Genomic DNA, 22,482 nt, shown 5'->3' on the forward strand with positions numbered 1-22,482 from the left:
GCTTGTAAACTTGATTAGGACCCTCCTTTGTTCAATATTAATTGACAGTAGGTATGTGGGTTTGTTTCTGGGGTCTCGATTCTGTTTCACTGATCTGTGTGTCTTTTTTGTGCCAATACCATGCTGTTTTGATTAATATAAATCTATAGTATTATCTGATGTCTGGGAGGGTTTTGTCTCCTGTTTTGCTCTTTATCTTTAGGATTACTTTGGCAGTTCCGGGTCTTTTATGGTTCCGTAAGTTTAATTTGGATTATTCGTTTTAGTTCTATGAAAAATGTCATAGGTAGTTTAATAAGGATTGCATGGAATCTGTTGTTTGCATTGGGTAGTGTGGCCATTTTAACAATAGTAATTATTTCAATCCAAGAGCATTTTGTATCTTTCCATTTCTTTGAATCATCTTCAGTTTCCTTTGTTAATGATTTAGAGTTCTCAGCATATAATTATTTCACCTCCTTGGTCAGATTTATTCCTAAGTATTTTATTTTTGGGGGTGTGATTTTGAAAGTTATTGGTTTTTTTTACATTCCCTTTCTGATATTTAATTATTAATGTAAAGAAATGCAGCCAGTTTCTGTATGTTAATCTTGTATCTTGCTACCTTACTGAATTCAGTTATCAGGTTTAGTAGCTTTTGTGTGGAGTCTTTAGAGTATATAGAATCATGTCATCTGCATGTAATGACAGTTTTACCTCTTGCCTTCCAATTTGGATATCTTTTATTTATTTTTCTTTTCTTATAACTGTGGATAGGACTTCTAATACTATGTTGAGTGGAAGAGGTGAGAGTGGGCATCCTTATCTTGTTCCAAATTTTAGTAGCAAGACTATCAGCTTTTCACTGGGGGTTCATCATAAATAGTTTTTTCCATGTAGAGAGAGATCATGAGATGATCATGTGGTTTTTGTCTATTGTTTACGTGGTGTAACACATTGATTAATATGTATATATGGAACCATCCTTGTGAACTTGGGATGATGAATCCCGCTTGCTTGTAGTATATGATTTTTTATATGTTGCTGGATTCAGCATATTAATATTTTGTTGAGAATTTTTGCATCTATATTCATCAATGATACCAGCCCATAATTTAATCTTTTGGTGGTGTCTTTTGTGGTTTTGATATCATAGCAGTGGTTGCTTCATAGAATGTCTTTGGGAGTTTTCTCTCCTCCTCAACTTTGTGGGAAGAGTTTGAGAAGGATCAGTATAGATTCTTCTTTGAATGTTTGGTATAATTTGCCTTGAAGCCATCTGGTCCTGGACTTTTGTTTGTAGAGAGTTTTAAAATTCTATTTCACCTCTAGTGATTGGTCTTTTAAAATTATATATTTCTTCTTGATTCAATTTTGGCGGGCTGTATGTTTCTAGATACTTGTCCATTTCTTCTGGGTTATTGAATTTGTTGACATAAAATTGTTTATAGTATTCTCATGGCCTTTTGTGTGTTTCTGCAAGGTTGGTTGTTAGTTTCCTGTTTCATTTCTTCTTTGTTTATTTGAGTTCTCTGTTTTCTTCTTGATGAGCCTGGTCAGAGGTTTGTCAATCTTGTTTATCCTTTCAAAGAACTGCCTCTTGGTTTGATTGTTTTCCTTTCTCTCTGTTTCCTCTCTGATCTTTATTACTCCTCCTTTCTCCTGACTTTAGGTTTCGTTTGTTTTGCTTTTTCTAATTCTTATAAGTGGTAGATTAGCTTGTTTATTTGAGGTTTTTCTCGTTCTTTTGAGGAAAGCTTATATCACTATGAACTTCCATCTAGAACTGCTTTTGCTGCATACCACAGATTCTGTGTGGTTGTGTTTTCCTTGTTCTTTGTCTCAAGATATTTTAAACTTTCCTCCTTGACTTCATCGTTGACCCATTGTTTTTTTTAGTAGCATATTGTTTAGTCTCCATGTAATTGTTTTTTCCTCACTTTTTTTTTCTGTGATTGATTTCTAGTTTCATGCCATTGTGGTCAGAAGAGATGCCTGAGATAACTTCTATATCCTTAAATTTGTTGAGGCTTGCTTTGTGTCCTTTTATGTGGTCAATCCTAGGGAATGTTCCATATGCACTTGAAAAGAATCTGTCTTCTGTGCTTTTTTTGGAATGTAATATCCTGAAAATATCCATTAAGTGTGTTTTATTGTATCATTTAGGATATGTGCTGTCTTACTGATTTTTTGTCTGGAAGATCTGTCCATTGATGTGAATAGGGTGTTAGAGTCTCCTACCGTTTTCATATTCTTGTCTTTTTTTTTCCATTTATGCCTGTTAGTATTTGTTTCACACATTTGACCATTTAGGTCTGTTACTATTTGTTTTACACGTTTATGAGCTTGGATGTTAAGTGCGTATATGTTGACCAGTGTAAGATCCTCTCCTTGTATTGATACTTTTACTATTATATACTGCCCTTCTTTATAGTCTGTGCTTTAGAGTCTATTTTGTCTGATATGACTATTGTGACCCCCACTTTCTTTTATTTTCTGTTTGCAAAAAATACGTTTTTCTATCCCTTCACTTTCAATCTATGTGTGTCCTTTGCCCTGAGTGAGGTCTCTTGTGGGTAGCATATTGTAGCGCTTGTTTTTTATCCAGTCTGTCAGTCTGTATTTTTTGACTGGAGCATTTAGTCCATTGACATTTGAATTAATAGATATGTATTTATTGCCATTTAAGTCTTGTTTTCCTGTTGATTTTATATTTCTTGTCTATCCCTTTGTTTGTTTGTTTTTCCTTTTGTGGGTTGTTTATTTTCTTTTGTATTATACTTATGTTCTCTTCCTTTTAGTTTTTGTGAGTCTATTGCATGTTTTTGATTTGTGGTTACCCTTTTCTTCAAGTATATTAACTCCATTCTATGTCTACTTGCCCTAGACTGCTAGTCTTATAGGCTTAAACGCATTCTAAGAAATGAAAAAAATCAACATTTCTAACTCTCCTCCTCCACATTTTATGATTTTGATGACCTTTTTTATATCTTCATGTTCATCCTTTTGCTGTTAATTGTGGTTATCATTGCTTCCACAGAAATTTTTTTCTTTTTTAAATCTGTGTACTGTCTTATTTAGGTGATTTGCTTTCCAATTGTGATTTTCTCTTTCCTATATATTCTTTTTTTAAAAAAAGAAATATTTATTTACTTATTTATTTGGCTGCACTGGGACTTAGTTGCAGCATTATGGGATCTAGTTCCCTGACCGGGGATTGAACCCAGGTTCCCTGCTTTGGGAGCATGGAGTCTTAGCCACTGGACCATCAGGGAAGTCCCATCTTTCCTGTATATTCTTACTTCTTTTCTATTTAGAGAAGACTTATTAATATTTCCTTTGGAATAAGTTTAGTGTTGCTATATTCTTTTACTTTTTGCTTATCTTGGAAAATTTTTCTCTCTTCTATTCTAAATGATAATATTGTTGGGTAGAGTATTATAGATTGCAGATTTTTTTCCCTTTCAGGACTTTGCATATATCTTACCTCTCCCTTCTGGTCTGCAATATTTCTGTAGAAAAATCAAGTGATAGCTTAATGGGGATTCCCTTGTAATTAACTCTATGCTTTTCTCTTGCTGCATTTAGAATCCTCTTTAACTTTTTTCATTTTTATTATATCTTTGTATAGGTATGTTTGGGTTTACCTTGTTTGGGACCCTCTGTGCTTCCTATACCTGGATATCTGTTTCTGTCTTTTGGTTTGCAGGTTTTCAGCCATAATTTCTTCAAGCACATTTTTAATCCCCTTTTCTCTTTCTTACCCTTCTAGAATCCCAATTATGTATCAGTTGGCATGTTTTATTTTATCTCATAGTTGTTTTATATTGCTTTCATTTTTTTTTTTCATTTTGCTGTCTACTGTCCTTGTTGGGTGATTTCCATCATTCTGTCTTCTAGCTCAGTGATTTGTTATTCTGCATTATTTATTCTGCTATTCATTGCCTTTAGTTCACTTTCATCTCAGCAAATGAGCTTTATTTTTCTTGGTTCCTCTCTGTAGTTTCTAGTTCCTATTTACAGTACTCTGAATTTCTGTCAGTAGCCTTTCTTAATTCATTTAGTATTTCTTTTTTGAAATCAATGTTTATTAGACTCAAGAGATCTGTTTTATTGTTTGTTCTTTCAGGGGAATTATCTTGGTCTAGCTGGGAATGGTTCTTCTGCATCTTCATCTTGCTTATATTTCTCTTATTCTGCAAGTTTAGGAGAAACAATTATCTACTGTGGTCTCAGAGGGGTGTTTATATGTGGGAACATCCCTATGTAGCTTGTGTGGGTTTACTGTTTTTGGTGCAAGGGTTGTTTTTAGTAGGGATGCCTGTCGCCTCTTTCCTCAGTGTGCGCTGGCCATTATCTCCTTGATGGGGATGTGCAGATGTAGCAGTTGGTGCCTGGTCATGGGGTTCTCTGTGGCAGTGGCAGCTCACATGCACCCCTGGAGCACGCCATGGGAGCAGAGGGAGTCTGTGACCACTTCTGGAGCCTGGAAGATGAAAGCAGTAGCTCGAGACAGCTCCTGAAGCCTGGGGCAAGGTGTTGGGGAGGATGGTAGAGGCATGTGACTGTGCCTGAAGTCTAGGAGTGGAGGGGAGCAATAATGGCAGCTCACACGCACACCTGGAGCTCCTGTAGGTAATGTCCTGCCATCTGAGAGCGCATGTAGGGAAAAAGGCTATAATGGTGAGTGTTGCCCCTCTTCTTGTGCACTGCCCATACAGTGGCACCTGATCTCTAAGGCAGCCCAGGCCTCCTCTGCATAAACCCTCAGATGGGTTCACACCAAACTCTAGCCCCTTTGCTCATAGTCCACCTCAGGCCCCTCCCCAGGTCCAAAATCCAAAGCCTAAGCTTCTGCACCCAGCCCCTGTCCACACTGGTGGCCACGTGTCTCAGGCTGGGGAGTGCAGAGTGATGGTACTGACCGTATGTACAGGTTTCTTTCCATTCTAGCTGCTTCAAACCAGTTGCTACATTCTCTTCCAAGGCTCCAAAGCTTCCCCTCTGTCCCAGCTGACTTCCCTGCTGGTGAGGGGACTTCCCAGGTGCAGGAAACTTCCCTCTTTAATAGCTTCCTCCAGGGGGCACAGGTCCAGTTCTGCTTCCTTCCTCAGTTTTTTTTTCTTTCTTTTTTGTCCTGCCCAGTTCCATGAGACTGTCTTGCTCTTCAGAGGCTGGGAGTCTTCTGCCAACGTTTGGTAGATATTCTGTGAGAATCATTCCACATGTAGATGGATTTTTGATGTACATGGGAGGAGGTGACCTTCATGTTACTATTCCATCTCTGATCACCTCTGACTTTTTGCTTTTCCTTTTTTTTTAGGGGGAGGGTAGTTGCTTTTCAAAGTTTTTAGAGTGAAATATTTTATATCCAGGAATAAAAGTTATTTAAAACAAAAAAGCTGGAGTAGTCTAGTGGGACCACTCAGGAGATGGACAACTTTAGGAGCGGGTGAGCTGCCTGTCCTTGAAGATGGACAAGCAGAGGTGGTGTCCATCTGTCATGGACATGGTTCCAGGACTTCCTGAACAGGCGAGTGGACGGGGGCTGTGTTCTTTGATGAACTGTGCCAGGACTGCCCCACAGGTCCCTGAGCCTGTGGGATAAGGGAGTAATCCCATGCACTGCTGCTCTTCTCACACTTGGCAATGCCTGAGAATCAGTGATTCCCCTGAGAATCACTGGGGAGCTCGTTCCACCTCTGACTCTGATTCAGAAGGTGGGCCCAAGACTGCATTTTTAATGAGCTCCAAGTGATGCTAAAGCTTCTGGTCCAAGGCCCTGGAGCACTTTCCCTCTGGATTTGCTCTAGAGGAGTGCCCAGGTATTTCAGAGCAAACAGATGATGCCAAGGGTCACGGGAAAGGTAAACAAGGCTGTGAGGATGAGTGACCTGAGCTAACTGGCATTTCTGAAAGGCCTCTTCAGAGATATAAAAAGATGAGAGTCTGAGTTGCTGGGTTTGAGAACAGGTCGCCTCCCACTTTGGCTTTATGGAGAGAGCTCAGTGTTAGAATACAGCCAGCCAGGATTTGAATCCCAGCTCTGCAGCTCATTAGCTGTGTGTCCTTGGGCAGCTTCTCTTGCCTCCCTCTGCTTCAGTTTCTTCATCTGAGGGTGGAAATGCCTGCTGGATAAGGCCATGATCAGGATGAAGTAGGATAACATGTCAGGTACCTGGCATTCAGTGGGCCTTTAACGAACACTGGCTTTTCCCAACACCATACACTCGTCTCTTCTTGCAGGTGGATGAGATTTACCACGATGAGTCCCTGGGGGTCCACATAAACATCGCCCTTGTCCGCTTGATCATGGTTGGCTACCGACAGGTAAACTTCTTTGTCAGCAGGCAGAATTGGGAGGGAGATGGAGTGTGAGGCAAGAGCATCAGACAGGCTAGGGTGTTGGGAAGGGGGAGCAGTGTCTAGGAAACATTTTATTTCCAGAATCAGAGCCCAGAGACCATGAGGTCTCAGTGGCAGAGGCATCTGGGGTTGATAAGTGGGACTTACAATTTCCCTCCAGTGAGATAAATGGACAATCCTTGGTCCCTATACCTGGAGGTCCCACTCCTTGAATCGATGGGGAAAGTGGGGCTTGGAGAGGCGACAGTGACCAAGATAAGCCCTGCGAGGGTTGGGCCCCAGGCTCTGTTGCTTGTTCTCCCGCATGTGGGAGTAAAAACAGAGTTTTCCTCTAAAGGCTACTGTGAAAATTAAGTGACAATGAATGTAGGGAGGAAAGGCTCAGAACAGCACCTGACTGTCGAGGGATTAGAGACCATCAGTTCTCAGCAGATAGGGGTCCTGACACGGGCTTGGCACAAGGAACGTTCCCCAAAGCAGGGTGGGACTATGTGCCTGTGGCAGCCAGAATCAGTGACCCTGGGGAAGGCACTGCTATCAGTCTGGCCTCAGTGTCCCCTGCTGATGGGAGCCTCGTTGTGGTCTGTGGGATCTGACCAACCATCCTGCTCTCTGGCCCCACAGTCGCTGAGCCTGATCGAGCGTGGGAACCCCTCTCGCAGCCTGGAGCAGGTGTGTCGCTGGGCCCACTCTCAGCAGCGCCAGGACCCTGGCCACGCAGAGCACCACGATCACGTCGTCTTCCTCACTCGGCAGGACTTTGGACCCTCAGGTATGCAAGGTACTGTATTTGCCATGGCCAGGTGTGTGCAGCTGCAGGGCAGGGGCCGAGGCTGTCTCTGGGGCCACCCTAGGAGGACTGGAGGGGTTTGTTTCAGCAAAAAGATCCTTGGGACTTGGGAGCAGGACCTGGCGGGACCGGTGGGCAAGCTTTGCAGTGGTTTCTTAGGGACCAGGGAGAGTGAAGGGGTCCTGCTCTGGTTCCTGCTGCTTTGGTTGAAACTGCAGTTGGCTGGGCATCAGGCTCTGGCCCTGTGCTCACCATCCTGGGACCTGGCTGCTTGAGGGTCTCAGTGACCTTCAAGATGCTCCTGCCCACACTGTATCCTTCCGTCTTCAGAAGCTGGCCATGGGGAACCTGCAACAGGGCCAGTTTGGACTTCTGGAAGGAAGGCCCTGCTCTCTCTGCTGATCCATGAGTCCGCAGCCCAGTGAGCTGAGCTTACTCATCCCCAGGACTCTCCCCACTGTGGAGTGGAGGAAATAGGAGTATACTTGCTGTCCTCTGTTCCCAGGCTGCTAAAAGGCCTGAGGGATGCATGCAGTATCTGTGATGGAGGCTGGCTGAGTGCCCTCTGCAAACTCAGGAAGCTTGGATCACCACCCCCACCCCTAGCTTTTTGTAAGGGGAAACCGAGGCCCAGAGTGGCAACAAGGTTTGCCCAGGCCCCACTGCAGAGAGGGGACAGAGCTGAAACTCAGACTGGATCTCCAGGCACCAAGTTGAAGGCTTCTTAGTGTTTTCTGGTCTGGTGCTAGAAGAGGGTCAGCCTGTACCCAAAGGGCTGTTTATCTGAATCCCTGGAATCCCCAAGGTGAGCTTATACACACACAGATTGACACACACATGTACAGACAAATGTGCACTTCTGCCCAGACACGTGCACACCGACACCCACACGTGTGTACTCGCGTGTGCTGTTGAGCACATCCAGACCTCCAGGACAGGCAGGACCCCAGAAACCTCTATACCCCCAGGACCATCTCAGGAAAGGGTTTTGGCAGTTCTGAAGACAGAGGATAGCTGTCTGGTCCTGGCTGGCTGAAAGCCCAGGGTATGGAGCGTTCTCTACCATTGCCCCCTCTTCAGAGGTCTTCCCCAGCCCAGGCTGCCCTCCCAGCTGATTACTGGCTGGGGAGGCAGGCACGAAGCCCCCTGGATCATAAGCCTCTCACACAGAGCCGCTCAGCCAGTGCTGGCCTCGCCGTGGCTACGGTGCGCTGGCCCCCTGCACTGCCCGTGTCTCCTGAGGCCTGCGCAGTCGTGTCTTCACTCTGCCCATGTCCTCCGCTCCACGTGTCCACCTCCACCTCCCCAGAGTCTCTCACCTCTCCCCCAGTCCCAGCTCTAGGCTCCTCATAAGCCATTCCCTGGTCCCCGCAACCCCTTCCATTAGACCCACTCCCTGGAGGACTCCCAGTCATCCCCACACATCCCTCTGAGCTCCTGGAACTCCAGCCCTCCAGGCCCACCCCTAAGTAACCTCCTGACCCTGGTCTGCCTGCAAAAGTGTCTGCCCCTCACGGGTGTGGATGTGCTGTAGGAAGGGGGTGTGGGCTGGCACCTGATTCCTCTGTTCTCCCCATAGTGTCTAACACACTGCCAGCTGTCACACTGCACAGATGTGTGGAGCTTGTCAACTGACCGACTGGCTGGCTGCAGCTTGGAAGTTGGGTGTGTGCAGGCTTGGGCACGCTGCCTTGTTTAGAGGAGGGGCTGACAGGCGCAGGGAGCCGCAGGCCAGGAGGGAAGGATGCGGGGGCAGCTTGGCCCAGGTGCCATACTGCAGCTGCATACATACAGGGCAAGACGTTGCAAGAATCCTTCTTCCTCCTGGAACCCTCTGGCAGTGATCCGATCCAGACGTGCCTGCAGTGGCTGGCTCAGCACAGACCTCGTTGCGTCCTGCCTCACCTGTGTGTGACCTCTCTCTGCCCTCTCTCCCCATCCCCGGCAGGGTACGCGCCTGTCACCGGCATGTGCCACCCCCTGAGAAGCTGTGCCCTCAACCACGAAGACGGTTTCTCCTCGGCCTTTGTGGTGGCCCATGAGACCGGCCACGTGTAAGTGGCCCCGGGAGGGTGGACTGTGCCTTGAGCTCCAAGGAGGTCTGTGGGAATGGGAGGTTTTGTCCTAGTTCTGAGTCCCATCCCAGGCTCCTGGGAGATGCCAGAGGAGCTTCCCTGAGGGGGAGGGAGCCCCAGGGCCCAGAGAGCAATTCTGGGTCTGCCTTGGGCCCAGCCCCCAAATCCCAGGGCTGTGGGAGACCAGACGGGGCCCTGCCTTTGGCAGCTCAGTGGCAGTGTCCCCTCAGAGGCAGCACTGTGCTCTCTGGGTGGCCTCTGTCCCTCCATCCAGTCACCCCTCGAGGCCCTCCCTGATGCTCACGTGTGGAGGGCTGGCCAGAGTCCATCTTAAACAGGTGCGTGTAGATCCAGGACTCGGGCCAGGCTGGTGGCTGGCTTACGTGATCCTCGGACCTGGATTTGGTTTAGAGTGTATTCATTCATTCAGTCAACCAGTATTTCTTGAACACCTGTTGTGTGCCAGGCCCTGTTCTAGAAATAGGGCTTCTGTGGAGAACGGGATGCAAAAGCATGCAAGACGCTATGTGCTGGGAGAAAACAATTAATCCACCATCCAGTGTCCAGCGATGACACACAGCTGTCACAGTCACGCCTCCTGGCCTTGTCTGGCTACAGGGCAGAGCTAAGGGACGTGCCCCCAGCTTGCCTGTTCCCAGCCAAGGCATAGAGGAAGGGCTATTTTTTGCAGCTGGAAGGACATGGGAAGGAGTGGGCTAGCTGCGAGGGCAAGCCTGCTGCCCACAGTCAGCCGTGCCCCTCTCCGCATCTGCCTACCCCTGCTGTTTCACCCCAGCCCTGCCCTTCGCCGAGCGGGTGGCACCTCCTCTCTGGGGCCTTCATTTCCTCAGCTGCAGCACAGAGGCTGGCACTGGGGAAATCTCCGAGGGCCCTTCCTGCCCTGGCAGCCAATACTTCCACCTATTCTAGAGCCAGGAGTTTGTCTTCCTGTATGCAGGGGGCACTCCTCACTCACAGAGCTGCTGCCTACAGAGAGACAAGGTCAAGCTCAGAGGCCCACGTGTCTGTCTAGTGGTCAAGGCCAGATGCAGACATCTGGGAACGTGTAAGAATGTAGAAGCTTTGGACTTCGGTGTTACATACTAACTCTGAAGGGCTTCCCAGATGGTGCTAGTGGTAAAGAACACACCTGCCTGTGCAGGAGATGTAAGCGAGGCAGGTTCGATCCCTGGGTTGGGAAGATCCCCTGGAGGAAGGCACAGCAACCCACTCCAGTATTCTTGCCTGGAGCATCCTTTGGGCAGAGGAGCCTGGCGGGCTTCAGTCCATGGGGTCATAAAGAATCAGACATGACTGATGCGACTTAGCATGCACACTAACTATAAAGAGCAAACGTTTACATTTAAACTATCTTTATGGCAGGTGGGTACCACACACGTAGCTCTGTAAGGCCAGGTCTAGAAGAAGCTAAAGAGGCTGGTACACAGGGAGGGCGCTGTAAGCCAAGTCATACTGAACAGAATGAAACTGGTCCTTGCGCACGAGGCCCCAGGTTTGGAGGGAAGACAGTGCATGGTGTGAAAGTTGTTAACCACGGTGCAGGAGGCCCCGCTGTGGGCAGACAGCCCCTGGGCAGGGTGGCCAGGAAGGGTGTCCCAGGGCCAGACTGGGGCTTGAGCTGGTTTCAGACACCGTGAGGACGTTAGGGAGGGTTTGAGGAGGGGGCTGGAAGGCAGAATGAGCTCAGCCCGATTGAGGGGCAATGTGGGACCTCAGCTTCCATCCAGTGGGGTGGCTCTCCCCACTGCACAGTGGGGAAACTGAGGCCAAAAGGCGCAGTCTGAAGCCTGGTGAGGGCAGTCTCCAGCCCACCTGCTCGTCTTCCCAGGGGTGGGCTCCCGGGTGTGACTCAGGACTGCCCTCTCTGCTCCCCCACCTCCAGGCTCGGCATGGAGCATGACGGCCAGGCCAACGGCTGTGCGGATGAGACCAGCCTGGGCAGTGTCATGGCGCCCCTGGTGCAGGCCGCCTTCCACCGCTTCCACTGGTCTCGCTGCAGCAAGCTGGAGCTCAGCCGCTACCTCCCGTAGGTCACCTCCGCCCTCTGCCTCTGCGCCTCCCCCATCATCTCCCCTCAGAGCACCATCCCGCCCCTGATGCACGCTCCAGTCCAGCTTTGCTGGTCAGTTCCTGGGCCTCCGGGGGCGTGGAGGCCCAAGACGAGTGTTGGATTTGGGAGCTCAAGGCCATGGATGGGCGCAGAGTGGATTTGGGTGGGGTGGGTGCCGGCAGAGATACTGCCACTGAACTCTGCAGCGATCGGCTGGGGCCCAGCGTATGTCCCACACGGTGGGCTGATTTGTCTTCGTCTCTCAGTGCAGTGAGCCCTCAAGCTGTCTGGGAGCCAGCCCTTATTCTGGGCCATGGCGTGAACTCTGTAAGGTGGGTGAATGGGCCCTCTAAGAAAGCCACAGGCTGCATGCCTAAGGCTGGTCCTGGTGGCCTTGCCTCGGAGCCCAGACATGGTTGTGAGTGGAAGCAGGGGCACCTGTGGGGTGGTCCATTTTCCCTGGAGAGCGCAGCAACCAGCGCAGAGCAGCAGGCGCACCCCTGCAGGCCTTCCTAGCTTGCTTCCCGCACCCTCCTCTGTGAAGGGAGAGATGGGGCCTTCCTGCCCTACCCGGCTCACTCCCTGCCTCTGCCCGCAGCTCCTACGACTGTCTCCTTGACGATCCCTTTGCGCCTGCCTGGCCCCAGCCCCCGGAGCTGCCTGGCATTGACTACTCAATGGATGAGCAGTGTCGCTTCGACTTTGGCACCGGGTACCACACCTGCTCGGCGGTGAGTTCCCACGGCCTCTGCCAGCCAGGATGCCAGACCAGCCTCCTGGGTCCCAGGCTGGTCATTCACGGAGCCACCGTAGGGGGATACAGGATGACCAGGGTCTAGGCCCTGCCACCTTCTGCTATGTCCCCACCGCACCTAGTCCCATGGAAGGGTGGGGAGACAGTGTGTGCAGGGGCTAGAAAATGCCTGGAAGGATGGGGACAGGGTGGGGCACCGAGGGGGTCTTGGCAGGCCAGGCTGGTCACTGGGGGCGTTTATCTGCCAGGTGGCCCATGTGTCAGATCAGGTACTAGCTCTGGGCTGGTAGAGAAATAGTTGCCACCCTCTGCTGTCTGGTGGAGAAGGCGATGGCACCCCACTCCAGTACTCTTGCCTGGAAAATCCCATGGACAGAGGAGCCTGCTAGGCTGCAGTCCATGGGGTCGCGAAGAGTCGGACACTACTGAGTGACTTCACTTTCACTTTTCACTTTCCTGCACTGGAGAAGGAAATGGCAACCCACTCCAGTGTTCTTGCCTGCAGAATCCCAGGGACGGGGGAGCCTGGTGGGCTGCCGTCTATGGGGTCACACACAGTCAGACATGACTGAAGTGACTTAGCAGTAGCAGCAGCAGCTGTCTGGATGTTTGGCAGGATGTTTGGGGCAGACTTCCCACCCTGGTGAAGTTCTCCTCTGTCCCACGTAATCTCTCTCCAGGCGGTCAGTTGCATGCTCCCTCCATCCTCTGCCCTGTGCCTGAGATGATAGATTAAAGGGAGCAGAGCCCTGTCCTCCCCTGCAGAACAAGGCAGGGAGAGCCTGGAGCCTGGCAATCAGCTGAGCCCCCCAGGGGAGAATCGAACAGCCACTGAGCAGGGCCCAGGCAGAGGCTCAGAGAAGGGGACATCCCAGGGCAAGGGGGATGTCCCAAGGGGTCAGGCCCTGGTGCCTTGAGTACGTTATACCTCCCGCATGCAGGAACGCAGCCCCCTCCTCAGCTCTGCAGGACCTGAAGGCCCTGTGTGGCAATCTTGTGCATGGCCCAGGCCACACTGGGACACCTAGTCTCCGCTTTGAGGGTGGAGAAGCATCTGGGAAATGGGGTTTCAATGCCCAGAGGGTGTGTTTGTAGGACATGAGTCTGGCTGGCAGGGGATGATAGAGAAAAGGACATTGAGGCTTCCCTAGACAATGCGAAATATAAGGTTACCAGCCTTATATGAGGAAATGGCAACCTCCTCCAGTATTCCTGCCTGGGAAATCCCGTGGACAAAGGAGTCTGGCAGGCTATAGTCCATGGGATCGCAAGAACTGGACATGACTTAGCGACTAAACCACCACCCCAACCTTATATGAGAGGGAGATGGGAGTCCTGACCTTGTCTGGGTGCTGTAGGATCTGGGCTAGACTGGCAGCTCCCTCCAAGCCCCCCATAGGGACAGAGCTCAGGGGGCATCAGCAGACTCAGCCTCCCCACAACCTCAAACCCTGGTCCCTGCTTGGTGACAGACTGGCCTCTGTGAGGCAAGGAGGGAGGCCTTGGAGGGGAGAGCAGTGGGCTGTGGCTGGCGCCTTCTTTTCGGTGGGGTTGCTGGAGGCCACTGGCATTTGGGGTGGGGTTGAGCTGGTGGACGTGTGGGGCTCTGGTTGGATGGGCCCCTCCTGCCTCCCTGGCAGTGTTTGGCCTCAGCGCCCACCCACACCCTGCCCCCTCTCTGTCACTGTTGCTTCCCCTGGACCACTTGCCAGAGCTGGAGGGCCAGTCCAGCCCGGTGACCCTGTCCCCCTTGCCGCGCAGTTCAGGACCTTCGAGGCCTGCAAGCAGCTCTGGTGCAGTCACCCCGACAACCCGTACTTCTGCAAGACCAAGAAGGGGCCCCCGCTGGACGGGACTGAGTGCGCGCCAGGCAAGGTAGCTGTGGGCTGGGGCTGCAGGCACAGGGCCTTCCTGGGTGCCGGCCCCCAGGGGAACCTGCCCCTCCACCCAGTGTGGATGTGAATGCATGGTGGCCAGGGCAGCGTGGGAGTGTGGGACAAGGGTGAGCCTTGCGTGCAGGCAGATGGGTGTGGAGTCCTCACGTGAACTCACACACACCCCCTCTCCTCCCTGGGACCACAGTCTTTAGCTTCTACAGAGACCAAGTTTGGCCTTGTCTCATGGTGCATCAGCAGGCATGCTTACTCCCATTTTACAGATGAGGAGAGTGAGGCTGAGGCTGATTCGGGAACTTGTGGAGGTCAAACAGAGGCTGATTAGAAGGGGGGGCAGTTGTTCAGGGGGTCCCCAGGTCTGAGAGTCTTGAGCTGACGTCTGAAACCCCACCTCTGCTCTTTCGCTGGCCCTGCTTCTCCCCGCAGCTCTGTGTGGTGATCTTGGGCCATCCTCTAACCAAGCACATCCCTCTCCTAGGCTTCTTGTGAAGTTTGGAGTCCTGTCAAAGCAAATGAGGGCACTAGGAAGAAGCAGGGTGCTGCCCCCACCGGCCTGTCCTCTGCCCTTCACCCTCGGCCCTCAGCAGACTCGCATCTGTAAATGGTCTGCCCCTTCACAGATGGGTGGAGCTTCTTTTAAAAATCTCTATCCCTACAGAGTCTGACTCAGTCTGGGGGTGAAGCTGAGACATCCGGAGTTTTAAAAGTTCCCCTAGTGACTCTGAGGCTGAGAAACACTGAGTTCTCTCTTGCAAATGGCCTGGACGGCTTTACTGTATTTCTTACCTATGGCCCAACAAGAAGAGGGAAGGGAGTTAACCTGTGCTGAGCTCTCCTTTGCACCTGGCCGTGTGCTGAGGCCTTTGTGAGTGTGGTTGCCTTCAGTTCTGAGAACAGTCCCATTTACCAGGCAAGTACACTGAGGTTCAGCAAGGTGAAGCTCTGCCAAAGCCACACACAGCTAGTAATGGCCAAGCCGGGATTCAAACGCGGGCTTCTTGAACTTGAGGCATACCCCCTCCGCTGTGTGGCTGGACCTCCTGGGTAGCTGGCTTCCCTCCTATGAACATACCTGCTTGGGGTCCCAGATGGTGATTTTGAGGTCCAGAGCCAAGACCAACTCTAGATTGTGTGGGAAGATTATGTCTTCTCTTCCTTATCAGCTCTTTGTGCCTCTGGGGGTGGTAAACCAAATAATTGCAGCTCCTGTCATCATTGTTATATCACCTGCTGTTAGTGGAGGGCCGTGTGTGAGTGCTCACGGCAGCCCTGGGGGCGAGTGCTGTTATCCCCATTGTCCAGCTGAGGAGTGGGCTCTGAGAGGGATATTCTTTGCTGAGGGTCATTCAGCGCACAGTAGGCGTTGGATTCCGTGTAACCCCAAGGCTGGTGCTCTTAGCATCCCTTTCTCTGGGCTCACCCACAATACCCAGTTGGGCACTTTCTATGGCAGTGGCTCCCGGGTGACCTCACACCCTCTGCTCCATCCCAGTGGTGCTTCAAAGGTCACTGCATCTGGAAGTCGCCGGAGCAGACTTATGGCCAGGATGGAGGCTGGAGCTCCTGGACCAAGTTCGGGTCATGTTCACGGTCCTGTGGGGGCGGGGTTCGATCCCGCAGCCGGAGCTGTGACAATCCCCCGTGAGTGCACTTGGCTGAGGTGGGCAGGGCAGGGGCCTGAGGGGTTTGGAGGGGGGGGCACTGGGGGGCAGGGCCCAAGAAGAGGTCCCCTGCAGGTGGCTACATATTCCAGTAGATGAGGACCCAAAATTGTTGCAGGCACCAAATCACTTCCACCTCGGTCAGAGATCTCCCATTGGGTCTGACATCTGAGAACGGGTCTGAGCCGGTGATTCTCAGTATCTCATGTGCAGAGAGTCTGGGTGGGCCCAAGGCTTGGTCAGTTTAACAAGCCCTTCTGTGACCCTGATCCTCTAGCTAAACTTTGAAAAAAACACTGTTCACTAGCCATGCTTTAGGAGAATAAATTCCCCGAGTCTGTTTCCTACTACATGAGGCAAAACTTCAATTTTTCTTATCTCTTTCTAATGTCAAATCCTCTCCTTACCTCCCCCCCTCCATTTTTCAGCATCCTGGGGGAGCAATCTATTTCTCCCTTTTATCCTCTCCATGGGGTTCCCCTCCAGTGGTTTCGGTACCTCTGAGCACCAGCTCTTTATGGCCTCCATCTCCCAAGCTGATGCAGCCTGCTTAGAACAGCTTCGTGGGAGCTGAGGGCTGCCCAGTCTGGCCCTGTGGGTCTGCTGGTCCCAGGAACCAGGGATACAGAACCTCTGTGTGGCAGGGCCAGCCTAGCCCTCACAGCAATGAGTGATGTGATGGGGACCTCAGAACGGCAGGGTCCTAGGATCACAGAGGCTCAGTGGTGGTCATTTTCTCTCCAGCATCTTCAGAAGCAGTCCTTCCTACTCTGCTGTGCGTATACCTCCAGGGATGGGACTCTCAGTGCCTCCTGGAGCAGCCTGTTCCCATGTCAGATGGCTGTACTGACCCTTTACAAGTAGGAGCCAAAGAGAACAGCCTTGTAACTTCAGGCTGTTGGGGGTATGAAAGCTAGGTTAGAGAAAGGGCCAGCGGTGCCCACTCTGGATAAACCACCTCCCGGTCATGGCACATAGTTACTCCCTTGATTGAAGCTCCTGTTTATTAAACTGCTCTGAAATAACTATTTTTATTTTATGAGGCTTAAATGAAATATTATGTGTACTCTCCCCAGCACAGTTTAAGCGCTAATGAAGGATGGCCTCTGTTCTAATTATTCCAGGGTATGGACCGCTTTCTCTGCGCCAGGTGGGGTGCTCAGCACTCCTGTGCATAAACCCACATAACCCTCCCAGCACCTCTGTACAGAGTTCCAGTAACCCCGTTCACTTGAATACTTTGTGCCCGTAATCTTACTGAATCCTTTTAATTTAATGGGGACGAGAGCACAGATTGCCTAAGGATACCTTTTTAAAATTTATTCTTCACAGACACACCAGGAGGTAGATAAAATAAGAGGTGTTATGGTCCCTCCTTGAAAGGGGAAATTAAGGCATAGCAGGACTTGGGTGTAGATTCAGCTAGATCTTTTCACTCCAAACCCAAGTCTCCTTTACCACTCCTTAGTTTATGGTGGTATTAAATGGAAGTGGATGCAAATGAGAGCGGTTGAGTCGTGTGTTGGGGGCCTACTGTGTGTCAGGCCTGTGTAATGGGTGAAAGAATACGCGCAGATGAGGAAGACTGATTTCTCTTCCAGGCCAGCTGGAGCGGTTAGTCTTTCCCTCTTGTCTTCCTCCTCTCCACCCCATCTCTTGCCCCACTTCTTTCTTTCATTCTCTCTTCTTCTGATCACACAAACACACAATTAGGTGGCATATGCCTGAAGGGACCAAAAGACTCTGAGCTCAGCAGCCCTCACAGTGCGGTTTCCCCCTAATTTCCAAGTTAGTGGGGCCCCTTTTTATGCTCCTCTAAAGGGCTGAGCCACCCAGGTGGCTATGGGAAAGCCTGCCACCCGTCCAGCCTTTCCAGCCAGCACAGTCTCTTTATGCCTGTCCCAGCCCAGCTTACGGAGGCCGCATGTGCTCAGGGCCCATGTTCCAGTACCAGATTTGCAACAGCGAGGAGTGTCCGGGGCCCTATGAGGACTTCCGGGCCCAGCAGTGTGCCAAGCGCAACTCCTACTATGTCCACGAGAACGCCAAGCACAGCTGGATCCCCTATGAGCCGGACGATGGTGAGTGGGGCCCTGTTCCCTCCACCTCCCGCCCCATAGCCTTGGGCATCTGCTGGGTCCTTATGTTCCCAGGCAGGGCCTTCTATGCCTGGCTCACCAATAGAGATGGAGGGGCAGTGGTGGCACCCAAAGGGGCATTGCAGTTGCCAGGTTTGCCCCATGCCTTTGTGCAGACCTTTGCACTGTATACATTGTGGGCCCACCATCGTCATGAAAATCATCCTGGATTTGAATTCTTATGCTGTTTCTTGGCTGATGTGAGGGCAATGTCTTGAGCAGGGATCACTTGGCCCAGAAGTACCATTGAGGCTGGAGGCAGTGCTGGTGGCGGGGTGGGTGCTTTCAAACATGTCCTGCCGTGTGCGGAAGGCCCTATACAGGTGCAGGCATTCCTCACCTTGCATCACCAGTGTCCGGAGAAGCTCAGTGCTATTACTGACCATGTTTTTGGGTTTTTACTGATTGTACTACTGTTTCAGGCGTTAATGAAAATGATTGGAAAGTCAGGTCAGTGGGACCTGTGAGCCCCTCCAAATTTCCCTGGACACAAGCCATGGGACTCATGCAGAGGGTCAGAATTTTGGGGCTAAGCTAGTGCCTATCTATTTTGGAGCTTTTTTAGTGATGTCTCTTGTAGTGGCAGAGGATGAGATGGTTAGATAGCATTACTGACTCGGCGTGAATTTGAGCAAACTGAGAGAGTGAAGGGACAGGGAAGCCTGGTGTGCTGCAGTCCACGGAATCTCAAAGAATTGGACTTGACTTAGTGATTGAACAACAGTAACTCATGGCGGCAGAGAGAAGCCAGTGAAGGGTTGGGACTCACGCCAGCTTAGTGCCTTCAGGCTGGAAGGACCTTCAGCTGTCCTCTGAATCTCCCTTGCTTGGCCAGCCTCTCCATGATCCTTCCATGACCTGATGCTCACTCCCTACCAGCCAGCCCTCGGCCTCAGGCAGTACTGATCAGAATGGCCTTTGCTCTCCTGAGCCCAGGGCCTCCTCCTCGTAGCCCTGGTTTCCAAGTATCCATTGCAAGACCCTCCCTCCTTCAGCTCTCATTTAGAATGGGAGTCTTCAAGTTGGAAGGGACCTCAGAGGGCCTGTGTGTTGCCTGCCAGTGCGCAGACTCCTCCAGGACATGCTTGCAGGGAGTGTCTCCTCCCTGCTTAGACTCCCCCTAGTCTGGGGAGCTTCCCACCTCCATGCCACTGCTGGCTGGCTTTCGGGGCTGCCTGGAAACCCCCTTGCTTGAGGTGTACTGGTAAGGGTCTTGCCTTTGGGAGGGTGAAAGCTCCCTACCCCTCGGCCCCTGGCCCAGGTCCCACTGGAAGTATGGCTGCTCCTGTGTGTGAGATCCAAAATGATACTGGATGTTAGGACTCTAGACTCAAGTCCTGAGTGCTGGGATGTGATGTCACTGCGCAACAGGGACCTTAGGGTTGAGGAGCCAGGAGCCAGATGGTTCCTGACAAATTTTGCTTTGGAAGCTTTGCAGATCCATCCAGAACCCACACAGGCTGCTATATCACGGGGTGGAGAAGGGCTGCAAGGTCAATGAGACAGTTGGACTTTGGGTTTTCCCAGGACTTTTACACAAATTCCAGGAAGTTAGCTAAACCCCAATCTCCCTTTTTCTAAGAAACACAGCAAATGTTTATATGTTCTCCGGAACCTACTTTTATAGGACATTAATAGTCTAGACAGAGAACATTTGATTGTTAAAACTAGAAAGGAGCTCCAGAAAGGACCTCCTTCCTTCCATCGTTGCTGCTCCATTTTGTAAGCCCAAGCCCAGACCACTGTTCACAGACATGTTGAGATTCACTATCATATGTGTGACTGGTGATGTGTATGTAGAGATCAGAGCAGAGTCTGGCCCAAACCAGACAGCCTGGGTTAGAATCCTGGCTCTGCCACTTCCTGGCTGGCTGAATGGCCATGAGCAAATTCCTTAACCTCTTTGGTCCTTGGTTTCCTCCTCTGTAATGCTAGAACATACTTCCTGGGGAGTATTAAGAGGTTTAAATTAGCTAATTCACAAAAAGCATTTAACGTTGTACATCAAGAATGTATAAAGGTTTTCGAAGTCTGGCACATAGTAAGCTTTCATTAAGTGTTGGCTAATTGGTGTTATTGTTTTATCTCTTGCTGTTTCTTAACAGCGTGATGTGGCATTTCACTGATGGGGGTAATAAGGAACTGAGATTCAGAGAGGTCAGATAAGTTACCCAAAGTCACATGGCTCCTAAGTGCCAGAGCAGGATTTTATGCCCAGCTCCACACCTAGTTCCCCCTGCGTTGCCCAGAGCTGGCCCCTGGGACTTCCTGTTCCGGCCACGCGCTAGTGTCGGCCTAGGCCAGCCCACTTTCTGGGAGCCCCGCCGGCTCAGTGTGTTCCGTTTCCCCACAGACGCCCAGAAGTGTGAACTGATCTGCCAGTCAGAGGACACAGGGGACGTGGTCTTCATGAACCAGGTGGTCCATGATGGGACTCGCTGCAGCTACCGGGACCTGTACAGTGTCTGTGCCCGCGGCGAGTGTGTGGTAGGTGGCCCCCTCTGGACCACCCACCGTCTGCCTGCCCCAGGAGACTGGAGGGCTGCAGTGCCTCCTCCGCCTTCTGTTCCTGGGAAGACAGGCATCACCTCACCTTCTCCACCCATGACACGTCTCGTCCTCAGCATAACTCTGGGATGCTGCTGAAAAGGGGTCACTGCCCAGCCTCATTCAAGGAGAGAGGCGCGGCTAGGTTTCAGAGCTTGACTGCGTCACATAGCATGTTTGTGGCAGAGTCCCATCCAGGAATGCCTCTCAGTCTACAGTCCTTACATGTCTGGGGACTGGAGAGGGGGCCAGGGGCTGCCAACCCGCATGCAGCAGTGCGGATGTGGAAGCCTCCTTTTGCTGACCCCATCTCTGATTTCAGCCCGTCGGCTGTGACAAGGAAGTGGGGTCCATGAAGGCCGATGACAAGTGTGGGGTCTGTGGTGGCGACAACTCCCACTGCAGGACTGTGAAGGGGACACTGGGCAAGGCCTCCAAGCAGGCAGGTGAGCAGGTGGGGGTGGCGGATGACCAGGAGCAGTGGGGTTCTGGTCCAGCCAGGGCCCTAGAGAATGAGCCGTCCCTAGCTGAGCCCTTCCTTGCTTGAGCCAGGCCACAGTTCAGGCAGGGAGAGGGGGCCCTGGAGCCTCTGCCCTGACTGTGGTCCCTCACCATCCAGGTGGGCTGTGCCTCTGCTTGGGCTCAGGAGCTCGGAAGCATTTCCTGCTCAGCACTGTGGGTCATAGGAACTCTGCTTGGCCTGGACCTGTTGGTGGGAGTGAGGGTGAGATAGGTCTAAAGATGAGGCCCAGGCTGGACTAGCAATTTTCCTTTTTATCCTCATCTTTTCCTTGTGTTTTCATTTGTTGTTGTTGTGTTTCAACTGAAGTGCTTCCTGCTTTGAACTCCTGGTCCTTTAAGTTCCTTGACTTCTCTCCATACCTCTGTTGAAAAGGGCCAGATATTAGTCCTTTACACTTTAGTTTGAATTAGATTCATTTCCCCTTTGGGAGTGTTTCAGCTTTGCCTTGTCTCTCCTTGTTGGGGGAAAGTTGATGGTTCTGAGAAAGGTTAGTTTTCAGGCATTGGATTGGGAGGATCATGGGGACCCCCTAATGCCGGGTCTTCACAGCTTGTTTCATCTAAATCCCCACAGTGGCTTTAAGTATGAGAAGAAAGGGGAGAGGGGAACCTCAGGAGAGAAGAGGAGGGTCAAGACAGTGGGAAATAGTAGCAAGTGACACACACACTGAATCCATAGTTTTTATAGAGCATTTTAAGCTACGTAAACTGTGATCCTCTCAGCATTTTGTAAAGAAGGGCCCATTCCTATTTACAGATAAGGAAACAGCTTCCTGGGTACCTATGAGGAGCGGGGGTGATGGGAGATGCTGGGCATGATGCTCCCAGTTCAGGATGCTCATGGTTTTTCTGGAACTTCTTCTGTGGCAGGGGCTCTCAAGCTGGTGCAGATCCCAGCAGGTGCCAGGCACATCCAGATTGAGGAGCTGGAGAAGGTCCCCCACCACATTGGTGAGTACAGGGTGCCAAGTGATGGGCAGCCAGCCCCTGGGACCTGCCCTCGGGTGTGGGGGAGCTGGGAGAATGGAAGAGAAGATTCTAATGTAGGGGAGACATTTCCTGAATTTGAATAATGTGAGAGAATGCTTTTTTGTTGATTGATTGATTCTTCGTTTGTGTTGAATTGGAAAAAGGCTCCATGCTTCAGATTTCAGAAGGTATGAAAGGGGATCCAGGGGAGATTCCTTCCACCCTCTACCCCAGGAGCACTTTCCCCAGGGGCAACCACTGTTCATTTCTTGTGCACATAGGTACCTTTTAAAGGTAACCCATTTTCATAGAATGTATTAGTTCATGTCTGCTGTATAATATATCATCCCCAAACTTAGCAGCTTCATGCAGTAAGTGTTTATTAGCATCAGTTCCGTGGATCCCCAGTTTGGGCTGGGCTCAGCTGGGTGCTTCTTCTAACTCATCCTCCTGGAAACTCACTCACCCAAGTGCAGTCAGCTGGTGGGTGTGTAGGGACCTGGCTGGTACTGGCTGTCAGCTGGGGTTACAGGGGTGACAGGGTCATGTCCCCAGCTGGCTAGCCTGGGATTATGCACGTGGGATCTGTTGCACGGTCCTCAGGAGTGGCAAGAGCGGGCAAACCCCGGTGTGCAAGCGTCCTGCTTGCGTCCTGCTTTCTCATGGCCGAGTGGTCTAAACAAGGCCCATGGCCAAACCCAGGCTCAAGAAGCAG

General features: G+C 51.0%; 1 protein-coding gene across 5 annotated transcripts in view; it reads left to right on the top strand.

The window, feature by feature from the left end:
• Positions 1-22,482, top strand: part of ADAMTS14 (ADAM metallopeptidase with thrombospondin type 1 motif 14) — a 97,890-nt gene that overhangs the window by 59,160 nt on the left and 16,248 nt on the right. For 2 of the 5 annotated variants that reach the window (XM_069571976.1, XM_069571978.1), the window contains exons 5-15: positions 6,226-6,309; positions 6,970-7,126; positions 9,084-9,189; positions 11,114-11,257; positions 11,880-12,012; positions 13,797-13,910; positions 15,423-15,571; positions 17,497-17,672; positions 20,083-20,216; positions 20,599-20,722; positions 21,669-21,749. In XM_069571976.1, the coding sequence (XP_069428077.1) occupies positions 6,226-6,309; positions 6,970-7,126; positions 9,084-9,189; positions 11,114-11,257; positions 11,880-12,012; positions 13,797-13,910; positions 15,423-15,571; positions 17,497-17,672; positions 20,083-20,216; positions 20,599-20,722; positions 21,669-21,749 (1,402 nt within the window). The remainder of the gene's footprint in view (positions 1-6,225; positions 6,310-6,969; positions 7,127-9,083; positions 9,190-11,113; positions 11,258-11,879; positions 12,013-13,796; positions 13,911-15,422; positions 15,572-17,496; positions 17,673-20,082; positions 20,217-20,598; positions 20,723-21,668; positions 21,750-22,482) is intronic. The other 3 variants (XM_069571977.1, XM_069571979.1, XM_069571980.1) reach the window with 2 other exon arrangements.

The sequence above is a fragment of the Ovis canadensis genome, chromosome 25 (genome assembly GCF_042477335.2).
Source record: "Ovis canadensis isolate MfBH-ARS-UI-01 breed Bighorn chromosome 25, ARS-UI_OviCan_v2, whole genome shotgun sequence".
NCBI classification, from domain to species: domain Eukaryota; kingdom Metazoa; phylum Chordata; class Mammalia; order Artiodactyla; family Bovidae; genus Ovis; species Ovis canadensis.